The sequence below is a fragment of the Centruroides sculpturatus genome, unplaced genomic scaffold (assembly GCF_000671375.1).
Source record: "Centruroides sculpturatus isolate CEXI.00-Female unplaced genomic scaffold, Cexi_2.0 scaffold791, whole genome shotgun sequence".
NCBI classification, from domain to species: domain Eukaryota; kingdom Metazoa; phylum Arthropoda; class Arachnida; order Scorpiones; family Buthidae; genus Centruroides; species Centruroides sculpturatus.
Window position 1 is genome coordinate 86868 of NW_019385097.1, and position 23886 is coordinate 110753.

Consider the following 23886-nt stretch of genomic DNA (forward strand, 5'->3'; position numbering starts at 1 on the left):
AAATAACCGGGACAAAATGACAAACTGGCCGGGACGCATAAACCGCATCATCAAATCAGGACAGTCCCGGTCAAAGCGGGACGCGTGATAAGCCTAACTAATAGGACTTAAGTCTTGGGCCCCCAGTTTTTGTTAATTTTTCCCGAACGACCGAGTGTCACGTCACGTTCGAGAGACAAGTCCGTGGGTCACGTCTTGGTAAAAGACATTCGGACTTGACACCTTTTCCCGGACGGTCACGTCCGGGAAAAGATGTCAAGTCCGAACGTCTTTTCCCAAGGAAGACTTTTCTCAAGTCCGAACGTCTTTTCCCAAGGTGTCAAGTCCGGGTGAAAAGTGTCTAATCCGGTAAGAATGTCGCATCCGGGCGAAGAGGAGGAAAATCGAAGAGGATCACCGCCTAGGCCAAGGGAACCACAACCGTCCGCAGCAACAAAACCACAGATACCACGGTCCCTCGACTTCGGCGGCTCTCTCCTACCATTCCTCCCCGTTCCGACTTCCGCAAGGCAGTGGCGTCGCCTCGCGGACGAACAGGCAGAACACTACCGAACGGAAAGAGTCAACTCGGACGAGCCGTCACTTTCTACATCCTGCGCAGCAAGACTGTGGCCATATGACCTCCGAAGTGGCCGGATGACCCCCGAAGACCTTGGCCAAGTGCGTCAGATCCAGTGTAGCGTCGCATAATCCCGACTCCGAGAGGATGCCACGCCACGCGCACTTGGGAAAGGTCATCTTCGCCCGCTGCCTCTCGCTTGTCCATCCCACGCTCCTCCAACGTCTCTTCGGGCGCGGTAGGAGTCCAACAAAGTCGTTCCGCGCCGTCCGAGAAACCCCCCCTCCGGCGCAACGGCCTTCCTCCACCGGAACAGCCGCCAAAACCGCACCAACCTCTTCATTCTGTAAAGAAAGAAAATTTGCAATTAGTCGAGTGAAAACAAAAGTTTAAATTAATAAAGCCAAAAGCTTAAAGAGAAAGACAAAATGCTCATCGCAGCTTCCTTTCTAAATCAAACATTCGAATCGAAAACGAAAACGATAGGCCGAGATGAGTTCTCGCGACGATTCTTCCGGGAATATTAAATAAATTCTTACGTCTAAGGTGAATATGGACTAACAAGTACCTCAAAAATCTCTTTTCTTCTTTTGAAAATTCCGGAAACCGCAATAAAAGCACACAATTTACGAACGAAAGAAAAGCACGTCCGACTCCGAGCCAGTGGCGTAGCGTGGGCGTTCACTGCTCTTTACAAGTACTGATTCCAAATAACGATGTTTCACTTCAGATTTTCAAAGAGAAACCACCAATTTTTATTATATATTTAAATTATACGAAAAAATGTATTAATTAAAGTTCAAGTTTTAATATTCATAACTTTTATTAGGTGTAAATCAGACTAAAATGATTCGTATTATTTTTCATCCCTATTGGCACTAATTCGCCGACGTAAAAAAAATTCATACACTTTTCTATTTATTATTATTTTTTTGTATTTTAAATACATTATTATTGATACACAGCTACACAGATAGAACGTTTTGTTCATAGAATTTATACTTTTTGTCGTAAATTGGATTACTAAATGATACCTGTGTGTACTGGTACAATATAAAATACCGTTCCAATAGAAAATATGGCTCTGGTGTATTTCTGATAGTAATATATGGCTCCTATGGTAACAAGGTTTGCCCACCCCTGCTATGTAACCAACACTTTAGAAATTAATGTTATTTGAATTTTAAATAAAATTTTTATTTACATGTAGCCTAAATATAATACAGAAAATTCAGATTCAGGAATATTAATCGTAATATATATTACAATTTTAAATCTTTTATTATTATACATGATATTGTATATATATATTTTTTCTTTTATAACAACATTTCATTTAAGTATTCTTCAAATTCATCATCTTTGTTCTTTTCTTCAGTATCTTTTGGCATTTCTTTCCAAATGACTGAACTGTCAGTGGTCAAATTTTGTGTTCCTGAAGTTGACTCGTGACTATCTTGCTCTTTTTCTGTTTCACTTTCTATAAAAATTTATAAAAATTCAAATAATAAAATTAATTTCACAATTTTAATATTTTAGAATTCATTATATAGTACTTTAATTTATATTATTATTACATTTTAATATATACATAATCTGCTTTTTAAAGCTAATATAAAATTGTAAAGGTAAAATTCAGATATTTTGAAAAAAAAAGTATTAAAATTAAACTCAACAACGACTACAGATCATCTTATAGACCATCAATATCAATCACATCTCGCCAACTTTGCTGCAAACTTTAAATCCCTTGAGCATAGAATGACAAGTTTTTCTTTTAAGTGTCTTGAGTATCGATCTCACGTGCATAGTTATTGAACTGTATTGTGTAACTGTGTTAACATTTTGGAATTGTTTGTAAAATTTTGCAATGAAGAATAATTTGCAGAGCATGCTGGTTCTAAATCAGTTACAGTTAGCGACTAGGGAGATTTGAATAGGAGTAACGCAAGTAATCTAGATGACAGCCCTATTGGATATTGGAGGTGTATATGAGTACGAATAAATCGTACAAGCAAAAGAAGAAAAAAAAAAAAGGTCGACAGGTTGCGCACGATATCCCCGGACGGCGAGTCGGATGATAACACTAATCCCACTATTCCGTGCTCATTTCATACGGTCCGAATCGTGGGTGAACGAAAATATGAAATAAAGTGCTTCAAATTCTAACAAGATATTATTATTATTTATTGTCAAATTTTGCCGCCCCCTACGCTACGCTACTGCTCTAAGGTCATCTTTGCTCTACGTGCTGGCACGCTGTTATGGTTGTATCAGCAAATTATCTGATGATGACCATCAGAAAATTGTCGTCCGTGGATTACCGTCTACCGGTTTCTGAAGAATGTCGTCATTAATGGTGGAATCGCTGCCTGAATGGAGTTCATATTGAATGCCTTGCAGATGAGACCGCGAGTAGGGATTGCAATCCAGCAGTGTTTTCAATCCAGCTGGATTTTTGCTGGACCAACATTAATCCAGCTGGATCCAGCGCAGATGTATTTTTGGTGCAATAAAGTGTTATCTATCTATCTATTTAGCATTTTTTTTAATCCATGCATTCACTTAAGGTGAATGGGATTCCGAGTACAATTCCTCCAAATTCGTTTACATCAAAATAGATTTCTTCTTTTTTTTATATATATATATATGTAAGCAACCCTCCCTGTTCATATTTTTCATATTAGACTGCCATTCAGACAGGGGAATATTTCGTCAGGAAGATTCGATTTTTCTTTCAATTAGTTAAATGAGTTGTCTTTCTTAGCATAAGACGGGACGACGGACGTTCCCTACTAAGTGCAGTATGTATACGTAGCAATCAATATGTTCAGACGTGTGTTTAAGCACGCAACTTAAATGATCGAATAGGTAATTGGGGCATTGTCCGAATGGTCGTAATGTCAACCTCGTTCCACAACGGGTTATTCGAATGCGGGTTAACAAAAAAAAATTACGCAAGCATCCAAATCGGAAGTACTTCTCATCCGCGACGTGACGTCACATCCGGTTTCCCTCAACCTCCACCTACGATCGAGGTGTTTTCTCGGACGGACGTCTTACTTCCTATGACTAGTTTTATGAGTCAGGAAAGAGGTGGAGCGACCCTCAAATCGCCTCTCAAATGGGATATGGTCCACTGATTTCTCAAAAAAGAAAGAAATGAAAAAAAAGGGGAGCGGGACACGAAAAGAAGAGACTCGTTTTAAGGTGTGTTTTTTACCTGAGATGGTTTACCTGGGGGGTTTCGACCGGAGGGAGAGTAAGTCGATCGAGTTATCTGTTTAAAACTTAAGTTGCATACATCGATTTTGCAATCTCCCTCGACAAAAATGCTAAAGTTTCGTAATAGACGAAAGTTGTTTAAAAGATAAAGATTTAGAGAGTAAATAAAAAAGAAATGATTGAAAATGGAAGGGATCATCGGAATTTCGAGGGGTGAAATTAATGATTTATACGAGAAGANTATATATATATATATTGCTGTTTTTAATTAATTACTGAATATTAAAATTTATTATAAGTTTTGTACACTATTTCAAATATAGCAGACCTTAAGCATGTATTCTGATATTATTCCAATAACCATGTTATATATTGGACCATTACCAATACTTTTAAATCACAGGGGTAAGTTAGTGCATTGAAAATCATTTCTGCTAATTATGGTCACAAAATAAACTTGCTTCCATAGACTGATATGAATAGAGACAATAAATTAAAAGTTAACAGAAAAAATCATTTTGCAATGCATGTTATCCTTTAGACTTTCTTTAAAAAATCAATAGTAATTCCTCACATTTTTGCTGTTGTGTTCCACAATCACCTCAGCATTTTTTAATAGACAATCTGTCCCAGATATGTCAGGCTTCATTCCTCACCATCTGACTTTTCTTATTGTGGGTCTAACTAAATCACAGTAAGCGTAGAAAAGAGACCCTATTAGTGTTCAAGAGTAGTGCTATGTTGATAATCAATATATGTTTACAACATTAATTGCCTAGATTTTAGGTACCAATATATTGAAACTGATGTAAGTGTTTAGTACTTTTTGTTTGATATATTGGTTATCAACACAGCATTAATTGTGAGAACTGCAACAATCCCTCCAAAATTAACAACATACTAGTGCAATTCTCTAATAGCTGGGAAAATTATTAAATTGAAATAAATAGGATTAATAATTATTGTTGACAATACATAGGTTATTTATCTGTGATAACAAATACTGCTATTCAACATTGTTGATAAAAGTTTGTATTTTAAAATATTGATATTGTAAACATTAGTTTGTTTTACATTTGTTATTAGCATAGCATGAAAAATAATTTTAGATATTTGAAAACTTTTGGCATTTTTCAATAACACTATAAGTAATATTAATATTTTTTTGATTTTTCTAATAACTGTACTACACTGTTTCTTTATACACAGTATATATAACTTATATATATTTTGGATTTTTGTTTTTTAATTTTATTGTCTTCATTAAATTTTTTAATAAATTTAAAAATTTTTTCATATATTAATATATTAATATATACCGTATTATTTCATAAATCATGTTTTTAAATCATGTTTTTTATTCATTGTTACTTTTTGATTTTAACCATAATTCATTGTTGAGGACTTTGTTAATTGGGGATGAATATCTTTTGTCAGCTAACAGTTCCTAACTATGTATAAAGTAAATAAATAAATAAATTGAAGTAATTTCAGTATCAAGCCAAATATCAAAATCAAAATTTTGGTTTAGCACAACCCTAACCCAGAGGGCAAAACAAAAAAAAAATTGTTACCTTAGCATCAGTCATTTGGTTTATTTGAGGTTAATATCAATAGCACTAAATTTACTCACTGTGTGGCAAATTGTGTTATGAATTGTAAGAAAAGTAGTGTATAGGTTTGCCTTAAATAATACAGAACCTCAGTTAATTAAGGATTGGATAATCAAGTGTTTTACTACATATAGAATCCATTTAGTTAAAAATATTCCAAAATTTACTGGATCACATAAATCATAAAAGACAGTATAACTAATTATTCTTCAGATATGTATTTCATTTTTAAAAATTAACTTAATTTCTGTTTTCAATGATCAACTGTTCAACTTATTAAAATTAATAATGAGAAAAGAATCATCTTATAAGTAATATTGTAAACATATTTGTTCACTTTTTGATATGAAAGGTTATTATATTTCCTTACAAAAGATAAAAAAATTTATTTAAGTGAATTTTAAATAAAATTAATATCTTTTAGTATTAACAAACATTTTCAAAAACTGATTACTTAATTTTAATATCTTATTTTTAGTTAAGTAAATATTTTAAAAAATCAGTCAATCAAAAAATAAAAAATTTATCATGTTTTTCTAATCTAACATAATTGATCATCTACAGAAAGTTTTAGTTACTGACAGAATGAATTATAAAATTTAAAGTTAGAAAATGAATTATTAACCCACATTATAAAAACGTGAATTTAGAATAATTTCAAATCATTGACATAAATACAACATATATTGGAATAAAACAAAACAGTAATAATATAAATATATTTGGCATTTTAAATTTGCATTATTTAATTTATTTTGGTAAAGTAACTGTAATTTATTATATATTTTCCAGAAAAAATTCTCAAACACTGATTTATAATACTAAATCATTTTTTAAATTGTAATTTTCTTCATTTTTAGTTTTGTATAAGCTCTAAACATGGTATATCACTTTACATATAAACAGTTTATAAAAATAATTATAAATAATTCTTATAATGAAGAGAATAACATTGTTTTAAATTTATTTCTATTGCTAAGTATTAATTAAATAAGTAACTATTTTTAATTTAAAGAGTATGATAAATACGTATTAATAAAATATGAAAAAATAGAAAAAAAACACAACCTTTCTTCTTTTTATTGAAAACTTCTTCATCAGTTTCTTTCAAGTTTCTTTTCCTTGAAACATTTTTAAATTCTTTACGCTGATGATGATAGTTTAATTTATAAGAACAAACTGGACAAAGCCCTATAAAAAAAAAACATAAATAAATACACATCTTTGTTTAAATTGTAATAAAGTTTATAATATATAGTTAAACTACTAACTCAATTTCACCAAAGCATTTTTCTTCTCTCCAAATTCTATATATCCAAAATTCATTTCCCAACTGCATAACCGCTCTTTTTCATTGCAAGTTTTTTCTCCACAAACAAACTGTCCTATAAATAAAAAATTATACATACATTCATTAAAAAACTTATATAAATTATAACAACATAAAAACTTTTTGTTAAAATATAAATAAAACAAGCTAAACATATACAAATATCGAATCCTCTAAAACGTTCTATTTAAATTATATTGAAACTTATTTCACAATTTAAAAGGTTAGATAAATACTGTAGTTAGATGAATTTTTCCATAATTATGCATCTTGATCTATTCAAAAATTATTAAAATTTCCAATTTATTCAATCAAAATGATTTTTAGTAATGGAAAGTTATAATATGCCAAATAACTACCATATAAAATCATGGCTACTTCTAGACATTTATTTTTAATTCATTTCTAAATAATTTGTCACTAGAGGCAGGCATTAGGTGCGATCTCTTATTGAATTTAATAATTATAATTAAATTAATATTTCTAATTTAGAATATTCTGAAAGAAAAGAATAGGCCCAGAGTGGGAACCACAATTCCCATTTACTGTGCTGATGCAACAACAAGCCTCCAGACCATTCTCCTTTTCCAGACATCAATATTTATAAATAATTATTAAACTTAATAAGAGATGGCACCTGATACCTGCCTCTAGTAACAAATTATTTAGAAACTAGTTAAAAAAAACTTGAGAAGTAGCCTGCAATAGTCGTTTGGCATATTACTAATATATTTGGGTTTTGATATATACTAATATATTGGGTTTTGATATATATATATATATATATATGTGTATATAGTTATTCCTTTGATCAGTTCAGATTTATGTCATTTTTGTAAAGCTAGTAGTTATTCATTACAACATTTAACTTTTCATTGTACTAAATTTTCACATATTAGAACATAATTTAATTATCCCCTTACTCTCTTCGTAGACTGCATTTGGTAACAAGGATACACTATTCAAATACCTTATAAACTGCAGCCAAATTTATTATCAATTTCAAACGTTTTCGGTCATCTTTAATGACCTTTATCAAGAACAAACGAAAATCCAGTGCTGACTGATTTGTATTAACGATAAATGGCATTTATCGTTAATACAAATCAGTCAGCATTGGCTGCACTTTATTTGAGTAGTGTATCCTTATCCCCTTACTTTTGTTAATTATGAAAATAATATTGTGAGAAACTATTTAGTTAAAGATGTATCGACTCATATGTTGTTTTCATTTTATAACTTGTTAAATAAAATTTTAACTAATTAACTTCCCCATTCCAAGGGTAACCCCTTGGAATGGGGAAGATAATTAAAAAAATTAATAAATTGATTGATTGACACATACACAAAAATTTTTTTTTTCAAGAAGAATCTAGCCATTTCTTTAAGTACTAGCACATCCTGCAATAGACATTTCAGAATCTGATTTAGTTTTTCTGGTCACATCTTGAAATGCTAACCTCATTTCTGCAGATATTGAAACAGATGTATACTTCAGCATCTGTCAACGAGGCCTAATGAGTAGAGACAAAGTGATTCAGGTTTCCACTCAACGAAACCTGTTTTTCCAAAGAGGGTCAAGTTAGCATGTGTCATCCTGAACAAGTTGAGACAGGTGTGCCAACCAAAGTGGACCTGAAGGAAAGCTACTGACCAGCTCTGGATTGGACGGCCAACAAATCTCAAAGCATCAAATTCTGCTTTTGTTCATACCTAGCATCATGCGGCATGGTCCAATGTTTGCCCCAGGGCCAGCCAAACTGCACCCAGAGATATAATGCCCAACATCAAAAGACTCATGGCTGGCTTGAGCAGCATACACTAGGAGTACTACAGATGGAAAGCTGCCTTCAAGATTTGTTCCATCAACAGGACCTGCAGTGACAACTGGTGGCGCTCATACGGAAAACCAGGAAATGGTTGGTGGATGAGCACATCATAGTCCTCAAAGCAGATAAAAACAAATATCTTATTCTATTAAAGGAAGCTACCTACAGGTCTCTCATGCAACAGTATATCGACGACACGGACTGCAAGCCCATCGAATGCAGCTACATAGACAAGCTACAGTCTTGTGTTTCTAGATTCACCCGCACTTTCTTTGCCATGAAATGGGGGTTGGGCAAAGTGGTTGTTGTCTCTCCCGACACACCGAGGTTGCTCACATTTGCCAAAACGCACAAACCGACCCCTTCACTTAGGCCTGTCTTGGATAAAACTAGGTCCCCAATGAGCTGCTCGAGAAGGCCATTCACAACATCGCCGCTGAGTGTTTGAAGGGTTATTGGTTACCACCAATTCCACTGCTTTTGTTGAGTTGTTACGACTGGTCAATGTGGGTGACAACCTGCACTTCACAGTCTTCGATTTCCTGTCCCTTTTCCCTTTGATATGGCTGCAGCCATGCTTCTGTGCCCTTAGGGACCTTCTACTTCGCGAGAATGATGCGCTCCGGCACCATCAGCAGATATTAGAGCTGGCACATCTAATGTGCTACACCTTAGTTTTCCAGTTCAACAACACTACTTACTTACAAGAGGTTGCCCATGGTCAGCCCACTATTGGCGAACCTTTGCAAGCTGGAGGAGAGAGTATTGCCCAAATTCTTACCATACATCAGTCTATACTAAAGATACGTGGACGACATCTTTATACTTTGGAAAACCACACTGAATCTTGACGATTTTTTTGTCGTGCATAAACGACAATGCTTACGGCCTCACCCTTGACTTAGATCAAGTTAGCAACTCACGTGCACATTTTCTACATATTGACATATGTCTTAGAGGTGGCAAGATAGAAATGAGCGTTTACTGTAAACCGGACCAGCTTCCCTTTTCATCCCCACAAACTCGTCCGACCCCTTTGCCTACAAAATTGCAGCCTTCTGTGCCCTTACCAGACGGGCCTTCACACACCACACAAATGCTCGTGACACCCAGTTAGAGCTTCATCGCATAGAAAAAATTGCCATTGAGTATGGCTACAGTAAAGGCATGATTCGCAGTTTAGCCTGTGCCTACACCGACCGTCCCCCATGCCACATTGGCAGCCCCCTACCTACACCAGACAGCTGCCACCAACCCGTTAAGAACGATAGATGCGCAGTTATCTGGTTCAACCAACATTTAGACCTCCTTTACAGGGAGAATGCTTGCCGTAATCGCACGAAGATTGTGTACAGGAGAACTGGCACTATTTACGACCTGCTGCGCAACACCAAGGACGCGATAGATCTCAACAGGGCCCCAGGGGTATACTCCATTCCCATCAGGGATGATAAATTCCATACAGACTTAGTTTACATTGGCTCCACCATCCACTCAACACAAAAATGGTTACACGAGTATCAATCAGATATTAAAAATAACAGGCACACCACCGCCTTGTCAGCCTACATTACCGACCCTGAAATTCAGGCGGACTTCCAAAACACCAAAGTAATCAGACAGGCGTTTCGTATTGATCACATCCGTCACCTGGAGGCCTGGGAGATTTATAAAGTCAACATTGGGGGCACCTGCATCAACTTTAAAGACGGAGAAACGATCGCACAGGTATGGAGATACTTATTCGAAGAATTCGAACTGGGACAAGCAGAGGGATGAAATGTGATACACACATTATTTACATCTTGGGTGTCATCGTTCCAATGGTCAAGAGGAGATACCATTTAGTCACCACCTGAAGCAGATTTCATAGGAGGTCGAAAACGTTTGTGAAGATTATTATAGGACACAACACTGTTATAAAAAAGGTTTTGTGGATTTTGTTACTCAATGCAGTGTTAAGATTAGTAGTCGTTTTGGTTTAGAAACAATTATGTGAATAAGCAAAAAGAGATTACTCAGATAAAATCAAAAATCTCCTTTAGAATATTCAATCTTTAACATTTTGGAATTGTTTGTAAAATCATGTTAGGGAAAACCAACAAAAGAGTTGAATAAAAGTATGAGGCACTGATATTGATAAACTGATAAATTAATATGATAAACTGTATACAGGTAACCCCCGTATAACATGGTAGTTACGTTCCAAAAAATTGCCGTGTTATGCGAATCCGTGTTATACGAAACAAAGAACTAATACGAAAAGGAGGGTTAGGTTCCAAAAATTAAAAAACATGCTAGTATATTTTCATAATTAAGATAAATGTCTTCATTAAAATTTTTTTAAGTGATACATATTAATATAAATTAAACAATGTTTTCTTCGTCATCACTAAAAACACTATTAATTAACCGAGAGCGTTTTCTTTTTGGCAAGTTATCCTTATCCTCTGAGCATTTTTCTGCATTATCTTCAGATCCATGCTTTACCTTTTGCAAAATGTATGTAATTTTAGATTGCTTGCTTCTAGTTAAAAGGTCTTTATAAATTTCCTTATATGGTGCTAAGCACTTATGAAGAATAAAGCAAGTATGGAATAAGGGAAAAACATTCGGCAACATCAGAAGCAGAAGCGTCGCGATCTGGCAACATTGAAACAAGTTTCGAGAAGGACCACGTGTATCGACAGAAGGCGAGAAGAGAAAATTTACATACTTAAGTACTAATAGTTCACGAAAATAATAATTTTCGTGAACTATTATTACTTAAGTATGTAAAAATTTATTACATTTCCTGTTGTACGAGGGTTTTACCCAATTCTCGAACCGTGTCAGAGTGAATCCGTGCTATAAAAGTACCGTGTTATACAGGGGATGGTACCAATTCTCGAACCGTGTTAGAGCGAATTCGTGCTATAGAAGTGCCGTGTTATATAGGGTTACCTGTATATATTTTCAGGATTTGTATCTATACAAATACTGAAGTAAGATTCTGGAAGTGAGACAAATCATAATTTATGTTTTGGATACTGATAAATACAAGCTAAACTTTTAAAATCTTAACCTAGATTCTAGGTAATAAAGCTTTTAGTAGATTAACGAAAACATTTTTAATGATTCATTTAAACTGAAATTCAATAAATTTAAAGTTTATAAATGGTGATGAATATTCTTTATGAAAAGCCTTCTACATCTAATCAAATAATCCATTATAATTAATTAGAATCATTTAGTAATTTTAAAAATTGGAAATCATAGTTCTATAAAGTAATTAAATATTAAAAGCAAAACAAAAGAAAATATTTAAAATTGATCTTTCAAATATACCTTTTCCATCAATAACTTCTTTTTCTATTCTCCATCGTAAAGCAATCTTTAGGGGGGGGAAAAAACTTATTATTCAATGAAAATGTAAAATTATTTAACATTATATCAAAGTTAATTAATGTTTTCATAACTTCCAATTATTTGATTAATTTTTTACAAAATTTTATTGGTATTTAAAATGTATTCACAAACGACAATATTAAATTTTTTGTCAGTTAAATGATTTATTAAATATATTATGAAATATACTTTCAACTTATTTTTCATCATTCCAAACTTATATTCATTTATTTGCCAACTGAATTAATCAAAGTGCCTTTCAAAATAAACATAATGAAAATACCAAAAAAATTAAATTTAGTTTAAAATATAAAGTATATTTCTTTCTAAAATATATTTAAGTTCTTTTCAATTATTTTACAAGAATCAGAGTAATCAAATATCACAATGTTAAACATAATTTGAACAGGTTCAAAATTTAAATAGCAACTAAAACTCTAAAACTACTTGCAAAATATGTAAAACAATTTAAAATATTTAAATTTATATTTAATTAAATCAGTTACAATATTTTAATATAAATATTAACTTTTAAAACAAAAAGTACATTATTATATAATACCAAATTTCAGACAGATGTAATTAGGGATTGGAATCCAGCAGTGTTTTCAATCCAGCTGGATTTTTGCTGGACTAATATCATTCCAGCTGGATCCAGCGCAGATGTATTTTTGGTGCAATGAAGTGTTATATATTTATCTATCTATCCAAAAATTTATGAGTTTTTTTTTAAAGAAATAAAACATTTTTTTAAAATATTTAAGAAACTTTTATTATCTAGACTGGTCACTATAAATCAGTAAAACTTCTTACACATTTAGGTAGTAAACTTAACTTTGGTTCGGTTTAACATTTGAGATAGAGATAATTAACTTTAAATGTTTAGTTAAATTATAATTATAATGTAATCTTTAAGTTAAATAATAGCAAAGGTAATTCTACTAATTAATTTATATTAATATATTATATTATAATAATGTAAGGACGGATAATCAGTGGCTAATTGGCTATCAGTCTTACTAGTTTTCTTATATAGGCTCTACATATCAGTCTTTAGTTATTTATAAGTAATTTAATTATTAGTATTAGTAAAGTAGTGAGTAAGTAATTAGTAGTAGTTATTATTATCACAATCATGAATCATATATATTCATATCATATATCTAAGATACTGATACTCATTAATTTAATTAACTATTTAACTAACTAGGTTTTCATATTTTTCATCACCTGGCGCATTACATTTTTTTTGGCATTGTGAAAGAATAATTGGTCTTTCTAACTTTTTGGTCATACTTCTTCAGGTTCTGTATGTAAATCAGCATCCCTGTGACCTCAGTAAGACGCCATTCTCTGATTCTTTTGCGATTGTGTCCTGGCTTTTTAGTTTGTCTAAGACAAATTTCAGGGTTGTGTCAGCAGTTATCAAACTCGACTCTCTTCTACAGAAAGCTTCTACGGTTTTATACAGTTTTATATTTTGATGGGCTTCCCATTCCTTAAAGGCATAGTACTAGCCGACCGCGAGCGATAGCAAGCATGTCAACATCAATATCTACCGGACTGCCTGTTAAACACACGATAGGTTTAGCGGAGAGAGCGACGCAACTCCCAATCATCGTGCAATTGCGGAAAAAAGTTTGAAAACTTTCTTATTTTTTGTCTTTGGTAAAATATTGATTGAGCTGAAATAAAAAGTTTTCTATTAACTAGTGACAGTAATCTCCTGGAGGGATAGGTTAAGTTTTGTGGACAAGCCATGAGGCTGCAGCTCCCCATAGGCTTAAACTGTGATTGTTCTGTCACGTAATTCATTGACATTACAACCGACCATATATTAGAATTATGCACCAGAACTAGGAGAGGAGTTGCTTATTTCATTTAGCGCAAAGACACTTTATTTAGCGAGAGCAGAAAGTCAACTGGCAATTAGATCAGTGGAGGTAAAAGGATGGGTGGTGCGGTGTAGAGAGGGTTGTAGCACATGCCACACTGAATGGCAATGTCGCTCTCGCCGCCAAGCGATAGCGCACATAGCAAAGCAGCAATGCCGACAATGTAGACTTTTGTGCCATTATTTAAAAAGTTAATTGAGTATTTGCGGATCCAGCAATTGCAATCCCTAGATGTAATGGTGATATATTACAAGAATTATGTAATTTAAGTAAAATTGATTATGTTAAAAGTAAGGTTTCAACATTAGGTAGTGAATTTATAAGTTTAGTTCCTTACCATTCTGGCACAAAACCTTCATGTATCATTAGTTTTGTTATTGACATAACTAAAATCCTTTCCTTAATAATATTTTTGTTGCTCCAACAAAATATAGACCATTTTTTCTTATTTTTAACATGTTATTTTAAATATTCCTGATTTTCATTTATATACAGATTCCTATTTTTTATATACAGTTTATACAATGTAAGCAAAGAAAATATCAATAGATTAAATAGAACTTTATTAATTATTTTTAATAATTTATGTTAATCATCCTACAGAAATAATAGGAATAGAAAATTTTAAGTCATTTCTTAATGATATTAATTTAGATTAGTGATTATTTAGATTAGATTATAATGAGAAAAATATTCAAATATTTATAATATTGGAAAAAATGGTACATTAACCAAAATATTTTTAATGACTCATCAAAAGTCAATAAATTAAAGTATATAGATAACAATAATTATTCCTAATAAAATGTATTCTACATCAAATAAAATAATCCACAAATAACTAGATTAGAATGTTTTAGTAAATTGCCAGTTTTAATACTATAACTATTACGACAACTATGGTATGAGGTTATTTAAATTAATAAAAAGTTTGGATTAGTACAGTTATAAATGCAAAAGGACTATAATACAAGAAATATAATTACATTTCTTGTACATTAATCACTACACAGTAAAACGTCTAAATCTTGAATTTGAAGGGAACAAAAAGTTTCTAGTTTGATTTATGAAAAGCTTTACATTTGGAGGTATAAGAAAAATGGAAAAATTTTATTCAGATGCAAAGCAGTAGAACAAGGAATGCAATTCTGCAATATATCAATGACATTTATATTAATATTATTAGAACAATACATGAGACTGTAATGATTTAAATAAATACCATGAATTTAGTTATATCACAAAATTATATCTCTATGCTACACTAAAATTATTCAAAAATGAAGTTTTACCTAATACATTATATAAATCATCTATAGAAAAATATCTACAAGAAAATTTAGGTGATTCACAAATAGACCTTTATTAATGTAAGAGACTTCATAAGTCCATAGAGTACTGAAGACAAATTCAAGATGATTGTCATGAATGAAGAACTCTGCACTGAATAGAAATATGACTTATGAAAAAATCAATCTTCTCCAAAGGAAATTAAAAACCAAAACACTAAAATAAACTTTAGCTACTGCAGTTTCCATTCTCCATCTGTTATGACTTAGCTGCTAATATTTTTGCCAGACACAGAACATAACTTTTGAGCCACTTGACAATGCTACAGGAAAGTTAGATTTACCAGATAAATTTTCTGCTAAATTAGCAATTCTGATGTCATTGATTTACCTATCCAGCTATATTAAAGTTGCTTAGAGTAAGCAGCATCTTGAAAGTATTGCAAAACTTAATAGGTTGGTTGGTACCTGCTAAATTTGACTAGTTTGACTTAAGAAAACAATGTTGAGATACATGAAATTTTTTGACTTCAGGAAAGTTTCAAGAAAGAGAGAATTTGATATTAGACATGTTACTGTATATATAATAGTTACAACTACATATTTGTCTGAATAATATTTTATACTAATTTAAGTGAACATTGTAATCAAACAATTAAAACAAAATTTTTTATTCTTACAATTATTACAGAATAAAATAATTAACTTAAGACTTATAAGAAAAATATTATTTACTTTATTTTCTTTGTAACGGCTAAGATCTGCTATGCAATATTCTTTGAACAACTTGTCATAATACTTTTTTGCTAATTTTCTATCCCTAAAACAAATATAGCAACAATTATCTTAAATGTAAAAACTTCACAAAATAGAATAAAAATGAAATTTAATTTTACAGTAGAGTCCCAAAAACTCAGCACTCAATAACCCGGCAGTCCGGATAACTCGGCCATATCCTGACAGGGCGAAAAAATCCCTAGTTAATTTTCATTATAGACAGCTTTATGCCTCAAAGTATTTTTCTGAGATCTGTCTTATCAGGTAAATTACTGTACACTGTGTATTCATTAATTGTTATTTTCATGTAGTAAAGGCTCTATGCCTTCATAAAGTATGTACTTTTCCTTTGTTTAAGGGTATTTGGGCAGTTTATTCTCTGTTGTATTCTCAAGCAAACAATACATACAAGTACAATACAGTATTTTCTGAGGAAATACTCGTACTTATTCTTTTTTAACCCCATTCCCGATAACTCGGCATTTTCACAAATTCGGCCACCCTTCGGTCCACATTAGGCTGAGTTTTCGGGGCTCTACTGTATTATAATAATTTATTACGTTTATAACATATTTGAAACTGATTTTATAGAAATTAAAAGTATAAAATTATTAAATATAATGCTGTCAATTAAAACAAATTACTGTAATTTACCAAGAATCTGCACTGTCATCAGGGTCCCATAAAAATTGGTGATTTTCTCGTATTATATCAAAATCAGTCTTTCCAGATCGCCTAAAAAGTACATTATGTAAAAATTGAAAATAAAATAAAAACAAAGTCTAAATAAAGTTTAGTGATATTTAATAATAAGCAACATACCTATGCTTAGTCAATTTTTTTGTACTTCCAGAATAATAAAGGAAATAATGATTTATCAGTTCTTTGTGTCTAGAATACTTATATTTAAGAAAAATTACTTTTCAATTAATGATTATGTATAGGTTATAATTATTTCAGGCACAATCTAAATATGTAATTTGAGGTTTTAATCATTGCAATTAGTTTACATTTAAACACACAGTTTAAACACACTTAACATTTAAACTAATTTAATGTATAAGAATTTTTCGATTAATTATATACCTGTATTTAAAAGAAACTTATTTAATTCCATTATAAGTTGGACAAAATGATTAACGTTATGAGTGGAAAAAGCAAATTAATTTAATTCTAAATTTAAGAAACTTGAATTTGCCTAAATCAAAATTAATTATGCTGGCTTTCATCTTCCATTATTCTATTGACTGAATTTTATTTAAGGAATAAGGCTGAAACTATCACCAAATTATGAAGTGATCTTAGAGGAACAAGCAAATATGCAGTGTCTACAGAATCTCATAATAGTAAATTAAAACATATAAAATTACATTCAAAGTTATATTCTTCTATAAAAGTCAGACAAAAAAGACATGCACACTAGAGTTTAATAAATTAACTATTTAATTAATAAAATTCAAATAACCAAACAAATTTATTTTTTCAAATTCTATTCAGTTAACTGCTTTCTCAGAAATCTAATTGTATATTCTGTTTAGCAGAGAGCTGAAAGTTAATTGGGAGCTAGTGAGAGGTATGGAGTAGCATGTGTTTACAGTATGTCATATAAGAATCTGATTTGCATTTTCTCTCACTGTTATTCTAAAAATGGACTAAAAAGTTTGAAAGTACTGAAGATTTAATAGAAATTTTTTATATATTGATCTCCAAGAAAGAATCTAACTATACATGTACAAAATTCAAAATTAGTGTGAAATATAATTATTTTCTCTCTGGAAAAAAATACTGTCATTATATTCCATTGAATCTTGTTAAAAAATTCCAAAATTATCTAAAATCATTATGTAATTTTATATACTAGAANAAATATATGTTATATTTTCTGAGTAATATATCATTATAAATATCAAAATACAATATAATCCTAATTTATGAGTGTATTTTCAATTTACCTCTTGTAAATTGAAATCATGCAAACCAGAGTGAGCTTTCCTATTTTTTCTTAGTCAAAATTTGTACCTCCTTTCAGCATAACCTCACACATCTTATCCATGTTTTTGAAACAATATTAAATTGCTAAAAAACACATTTACCTTTCAACCAATAATACCAAATAAGATGAAAATAAATGAAAGTGTTGATTAAATTATTCACCAACATAAAAAATAGCTAATATGAAATGAGTGAAACAAACACGAACAAGTATGACATACCAGTTTCATTCAAATAATAATATGGTTAAACGGCACGCAACTGTTACTATAACAAATTCCAATTTCAAATTGAGCTACCTCTACTAACTCTGACTAATAGAGATGAAGGTCAACCAAGTTAATGAAAGTCCAATTTAGCAGGATGTTTTCTCCAACAAAGTGAAAAACAAGAAGGTGGATATACAGTATAGTACAGATAACCCCCATATAACACGGTAGTTACGTTCCAAAAAATTGCTGTGTTATGCGAATCAAAGAACTAGTACGAAAAGGAGGGTTAGGTTCCAAAAATTAAAAAAACATGCTACTATATTTTCATATATCTTGAGATAAATATCTTTATTAAAATTTTCTTAAGTGATACATATTAATATAAATTAAACAATGTTTTCTTTGTCATCACTTACAAGGGAGGATTTTCTCATGTCAGTCTTATATTTCAATAAAATATACATGTATATAAGAAAAAATAATAAAACCCATTCTTTTATCTGTCAGGTCAGCCATTTGTGAGAAATAGGGTTCTAAAATGTTCTAAAGTAATTCATATAGAAATATGATGACTGTTTACTGGTTAACCCCTAGATTCTCACAATAGATTGAATAAATCCATCTCAGATACCATATAGAAAACCACACATATTTGGTACTATTTATATTCTTACATAATTTATGTTGATATTGTTTATTTTTAACATTTTTTCACTTACAAGTACAGTAAAATCTCAATTTAATAAACAAAATTTCCAGTCCATATGCCATATGTGAAAATTAATACCCTGTTCATTTTAAAATGCTTTTTATATGCAATTTAATTAACAGGTTTTATTTTCAAATCCAACAGTCACTATACCTAACTTCCTGCTTAAATGGGAGTATGTCACTATATCATCCAAAGACGATAGGAAATTTTTTTGTTTTTGTCAAATTTAAATTTTGTTTTCTTTTTAAGAACATTATTTATTTGTTTGCTTAAATACAATTAAAGTGTATTTTACAAAACATGTTTGTTTATTTATTTTGAGTTAGATCATTTACTTGTTTATTACAGTCTCAGAACTAGTCAGTATATAAGTAATAATATATGTAGAAAACTTTTCTGTGAAAGTTAACTTCTCATGCATACTTAATTAACTTTTAATCATAAATGTATTAAAAAAAAATAAAAACAGATAAACTAACTAATTTGTCAATTTTTTAATAGACACATTCAGAAAACACACTTTATTTCAGAGACATAACTGATTTCTTGATCCTTAATCTCTTTCTTCTGGTTTGCTGTACTTGCTGGAGCTTGATTATCAGTTTTAAATCCATAGTAAGATATTCTTGAATTATGAGACAATGCTCAATAACATATGATTCCATTCAATATGTAAAAAGATCATACAATAATAAGAGACTAATTAATTATACAATTAATTGATAGGTATTTCTAGTTTTATTCTAATAAACAATACAAAATCCAATTTATATGCTGTGATACCTTGGGATATATATGACCTCAAACTATAAAACCATAAAATATCTTAAACAAAAAGATGCAAGTCTCCTTAATTAGTGTGTATGTATATATATACACATACACAAGTGGCAAAAGAAAATACATAAAACAATAAATCTGGAAAATTAACCATTTTCGTGTTATAGCACTTTAAAAATGTGTGTGGGTTCAAAACTTCATGACCCCTAACATGGGTTAATTATTTAAAATGTCTTATTAGATAGAAATAACAAAGTACTGTACATTATGACATTTTTAATATATTTATTATATTTTTATTTAACAAATAAATTATCAAAAATAAATTGGAAAAAATATTAAATTAAAAATTTGTGAAAAAAGTAGACATGATATACAATCATTCAATATTGTCAGAATTTATTAATCACTTAAAAATAGACTAAGACAAAACCTTTCTCACTTTGTTTCTAGCCATTTAAACACTGAGTACAAATGTTTTTGGCCTTTTTAAAAGGCCATCTTCAGGTACACTGAGGTTGCTTGGCAGATCTGCCAACCAACATTCCAACTGACCTCAGTGTACCTGAAGAAGGCCTTTTTGTTTGTACTCAGTGTTTAAATGGCTAGAAACAAAGTGAGAAAGGTTTTGTCTTAGTCTTTTTAAATAGTTCTAGCTCCAAATGCATAGAAGCTCTTAAAAATATGTATACATTCAGGAATAAAATAAAAGATCAATTAAAGATTTATGAAATTTAAATTAAGTAATTTATAATTTAAAGGATACAGCATCCATCGCAAGAATTTTATTCCTCAAGGTTAGAGACCTACAAAAGAAAAAAAATTATATGTATAGAAATTTTATTAATTGCTGTTTAAATAATACTATTGCAACAATTCAAGATATATTTATTCCAAATTCTGTTTATCCTAAAAAAAAAAAAAAAAAAAAAAAAATCAACAGTAGGAAGCAAATTTAAGCTAATTCTTAGATTAATAATTATAAATTAATTCTGAATTCTAATTAAAGAGTTGATTAATTATTAAACTATAGAAGATTCAACTATTGAGAAATGCTTAATATTAAAATGCTTAATAGTAAAATGCTCCAAAAATATCTTAAAAATTGCATTAATCTCTTGAATTTCTAACATTTTCAACCATATTTAACTGACCTCCTTTGAATGCAACCATAAGTTTTGTAAGTTTATCCTGAAGAAATTTGTTTAAATATGGCTGAAAACATTAGAAATTCAAGTGATTAATGTAANTTCTGCATTATTTTCAGATTCATGCTTTACCTTTTGCAAAAAGTGTATGTAATTTTAGATTGCTTGCTTCTAGTTAAAAGATCTTTATAAATTTCCTTATATGGTGCTAAGCACTTATGAAGAATAAAGCAAGTATGGAATAAGGGAAAAACATCTGGCAACATCAGAAGCAGAAGCGTCGCGATCTGGCAACATTGAAACAATTTTCGCGACAAACCATGTGTATGGAGATGAAAAAAGAAAATTTACACACTGAAGTACTAATAGTTCACGAAAATAATAATTTTCGTGAGCTATTAGTACTTAAGTATGTAAAAATTTATTACATTTCATGTTGTACGAGGGTTTTACCCATTTCTCAAACTGTGTCAGAGTGAATCCATGTTATAAAAGTACTGTGTTATAAAAGTACCATGCTATACGGGGGATGGTACCAATTCTCGAACCGTGTTAGAGTGAATCCGTGCTATAGAAGTGCCGTGTTATACGGGGGATGGTACCAATTCTCGAACCGTGTTAGAGTGAATCCGTGCTATAGAAGTGCCGTGTTATATGGGGATTACCTGTAATTTATTACAATCAGCTCTGCACAGAAGTTTTTACTGAATTTTATAGGTGATACTGTTGAATTTATTAATATTGAAAATGGCTGAAAAAAAATTTCATACAATATAATATACAGCAACGTACAGTCTTTAGTAACATAGTGACTACAATAATGTATTATATAGTATCATATAGACTTCCAGATTTTGAAGAGTAATTATAATTACTCATTAATTGTGAAGAAATCTTAAAATACTGTAAAATTTTTTGAAAAAATTTGTCTGCTTTATCAGCAGTCTCAGTAAAATAAATTAAGGTAATAAATTTAACTTTTACATTTATGTTATTAAATACAGTTTTTGTGTTTATGATATGTCAGTTTCAACAATATAATTTAACCTTAGAACACAAAACTTTGTCAGTTTTATGATGCAAGTTTTTGTCAATTCTTATTTTTCTCCTTGTTTTTCACTGTCTTGCTGTTGTTATTAGTACCTTTCTACACCATTGCCAAGATTATCATAACAAGTACAGATTCTTGGAATTGATTTTGTTTATGAATAATTGAAACTGTCATGATCAATTTTACAAAGCTTTGTGACTGTGTGTGGTGCCTCAAATAAGGATAGACAAGTTTATATTTTGTGTGTATGCGAATTTTGTCTTTATGTGGCATTATTCACATAGATTCTTTTTTATTCTTTACTTTTATTCTCTGTCTGCTTCAGAAAATGCATATACTGTATACTTATTCCTCAAAATATAATTATTAGAGAAATAATAATTATTGCCTTTCTGCATAACCCACTAGTTGATCATCTCGTCTCATTCAAAGCAGAAATATTATTCATTTTATTTGGTCGCCCGTCGACACGCAAAGGAAACGAAAAGAAACAATTCATTCATCTATCTAATCAAAGAGCTAACCTAACCACAGCTGAAGAATTTGCTAGAATCATACACTTTGCAGATACAATTGCACCTCTTCATAAAAAATGTTTTACAGAGAAATCTCGCTATTCCCAAAGACAATCTAACATTCGAAAACTAAATAACAATTCGACACATCTACCATTCGAAAAAACAAACTATTTTACCACTACATATCGCAGCTGGTGCGATCACACACACGGCAAAGCACGTCACACACATCAACGCATTAATTGCCACAAATAAATTTCATAATAATAATTTAATGTCTGAAATTATATCAAAACAAGTATATTTCATCATATATTCGTTATATTACTGTCAGCAGTATTCTGACACAAAACTAATGATTAATAAAATAAAGTCGTAAAATTTGTCCTTTGTGATCCAGGGTTAAATTCGCATTCATTGTATACAATCTGTATCTCTGCCATACAGTATATATATAAAATAAATACAATGTGTATAAAATGTCTGTATTATGTATCGTTGTATTAATATTCTTGTCTTCTAACTCTTTAAAAAGTAAATAATCAGTTAATTAATATACTTTTTGACGGTAATAGCAACAAATGACCAATATTAGGAGAGGTAAAATTGACATATTATTAGCACGTTGGTGAAATATACAACCATTTTACATATAAACAGCAACTCTTAAATTTTCTCACCTATTAATTTTATCGCTGTTTGACGGCTCCATGAAGACAGATTAGGGATGACTTCGATTATTATTTCAACATCAAAAATAAAAAATTCATTGAAACGTCTATGTACTTATTTTCAATATTTTACCGTCATTTCAACCGAAAGATGGCGATAATGACAAATCACGTGGTCTGTCTCTTCCATGTTTTTAAACGTCGGTCCTAAATTATTATTTCCGATCCATTCAACCGCTATTTTTCGAATTGTGAGGTAAAAAATTAATTTATTTAATATTAATTAATAATAATATATAATTTTTTAAAAGTATAAGTATACAATTATGAAAATTTAATGGTTTCCGGATTTTCGCATTATTCCAGTGATGCAGACCTTACATATTTGACATAAAGAATTAACGTGCATATTTTTTTTCAAATAAATTATACTGTTTGTTTAGTTATTTCAGTTTTGTTAATCTTTCTTCTCACAATACGTTTAAATGTATTAAGTTCTTTCATAAAAGACAATATTCGTACTATACGCGTATGGTTAAAATATCTTCAATTATACGATGTAACAACGTCATTTCGTTATTCTCTCAACAAAGAATCCCGATAAATTAAGTAGAAGTTACTTTTAGGTGTTTTGTTTATATAAATCAATATAAATAAATGAGCTAAAAATAACTTCTATTAATAACTCCAAAAATAGAAAAATTGCTTAAATAAATACAGTTGACCCCCCATAACACTGTTGATTTTTTTATTTTATATGAATTCCATGTTGAACGAGTCACTTAGATTTTACAAATACGTGAGCCGTTCACATCCTGGCACATGTATTTGTAAAATCTAAACGACTCGTACAACATGGAATTCATATAAAACAGAAAAATCAACAGTGTTATAGGGG

General features: G+C 30.6%; 2 protein-coding genes across 2 annotated transcripts in view; one reads left to right on the top strand and one right to left on the bottom strand.

Moving 5' to 3' along the window:
- Positions 1-1876: 1876 nt before the first annotated feature.
- LOC111634627 (protein FRA10AC1 homolog) lies at positions 1877-23128 on the bottom strand. Its single transcript, XM_023379456.1, has 9 exons — positions 22998-23128; positions 20367-20406; positions 16727-16803; positions 16559-16639; positions 15863-15947; positions 11884-11929; positions 6669-6782; positions 6466-6588; positions 1877-2039 (listed from the first exon to the last, which is right to left on the bottom strand). The coding sequence occupies exons 1-9, from the start codon at positions 23027-23029 to the stop codon at positions 1879-1881; spliced, it is 759 nt and encodes a 252-aa protein (XP_023235224.1). The 5' UTR covers positions 23030-23128; the 3' UTR covers positions 1877-1878.
- LOC111634626 (insulin-degrading enzyme-like) overlaps positions 23118-23886 on the top strand; it is a 69036-nt gene continuing 68267 nt past the window's right edge. Inside the window, exon 1 of the mRNA XM_023379455.1 lies at positions 23118-23244. Coding sequence (XP_023235223.1) covers positions 23177-23244 — 68 coding nt within the window. The 5' untranslated portion in view covers positions 23118-23176. The remainder of the gene's footprint in view (positions 23245-23886) is intronic.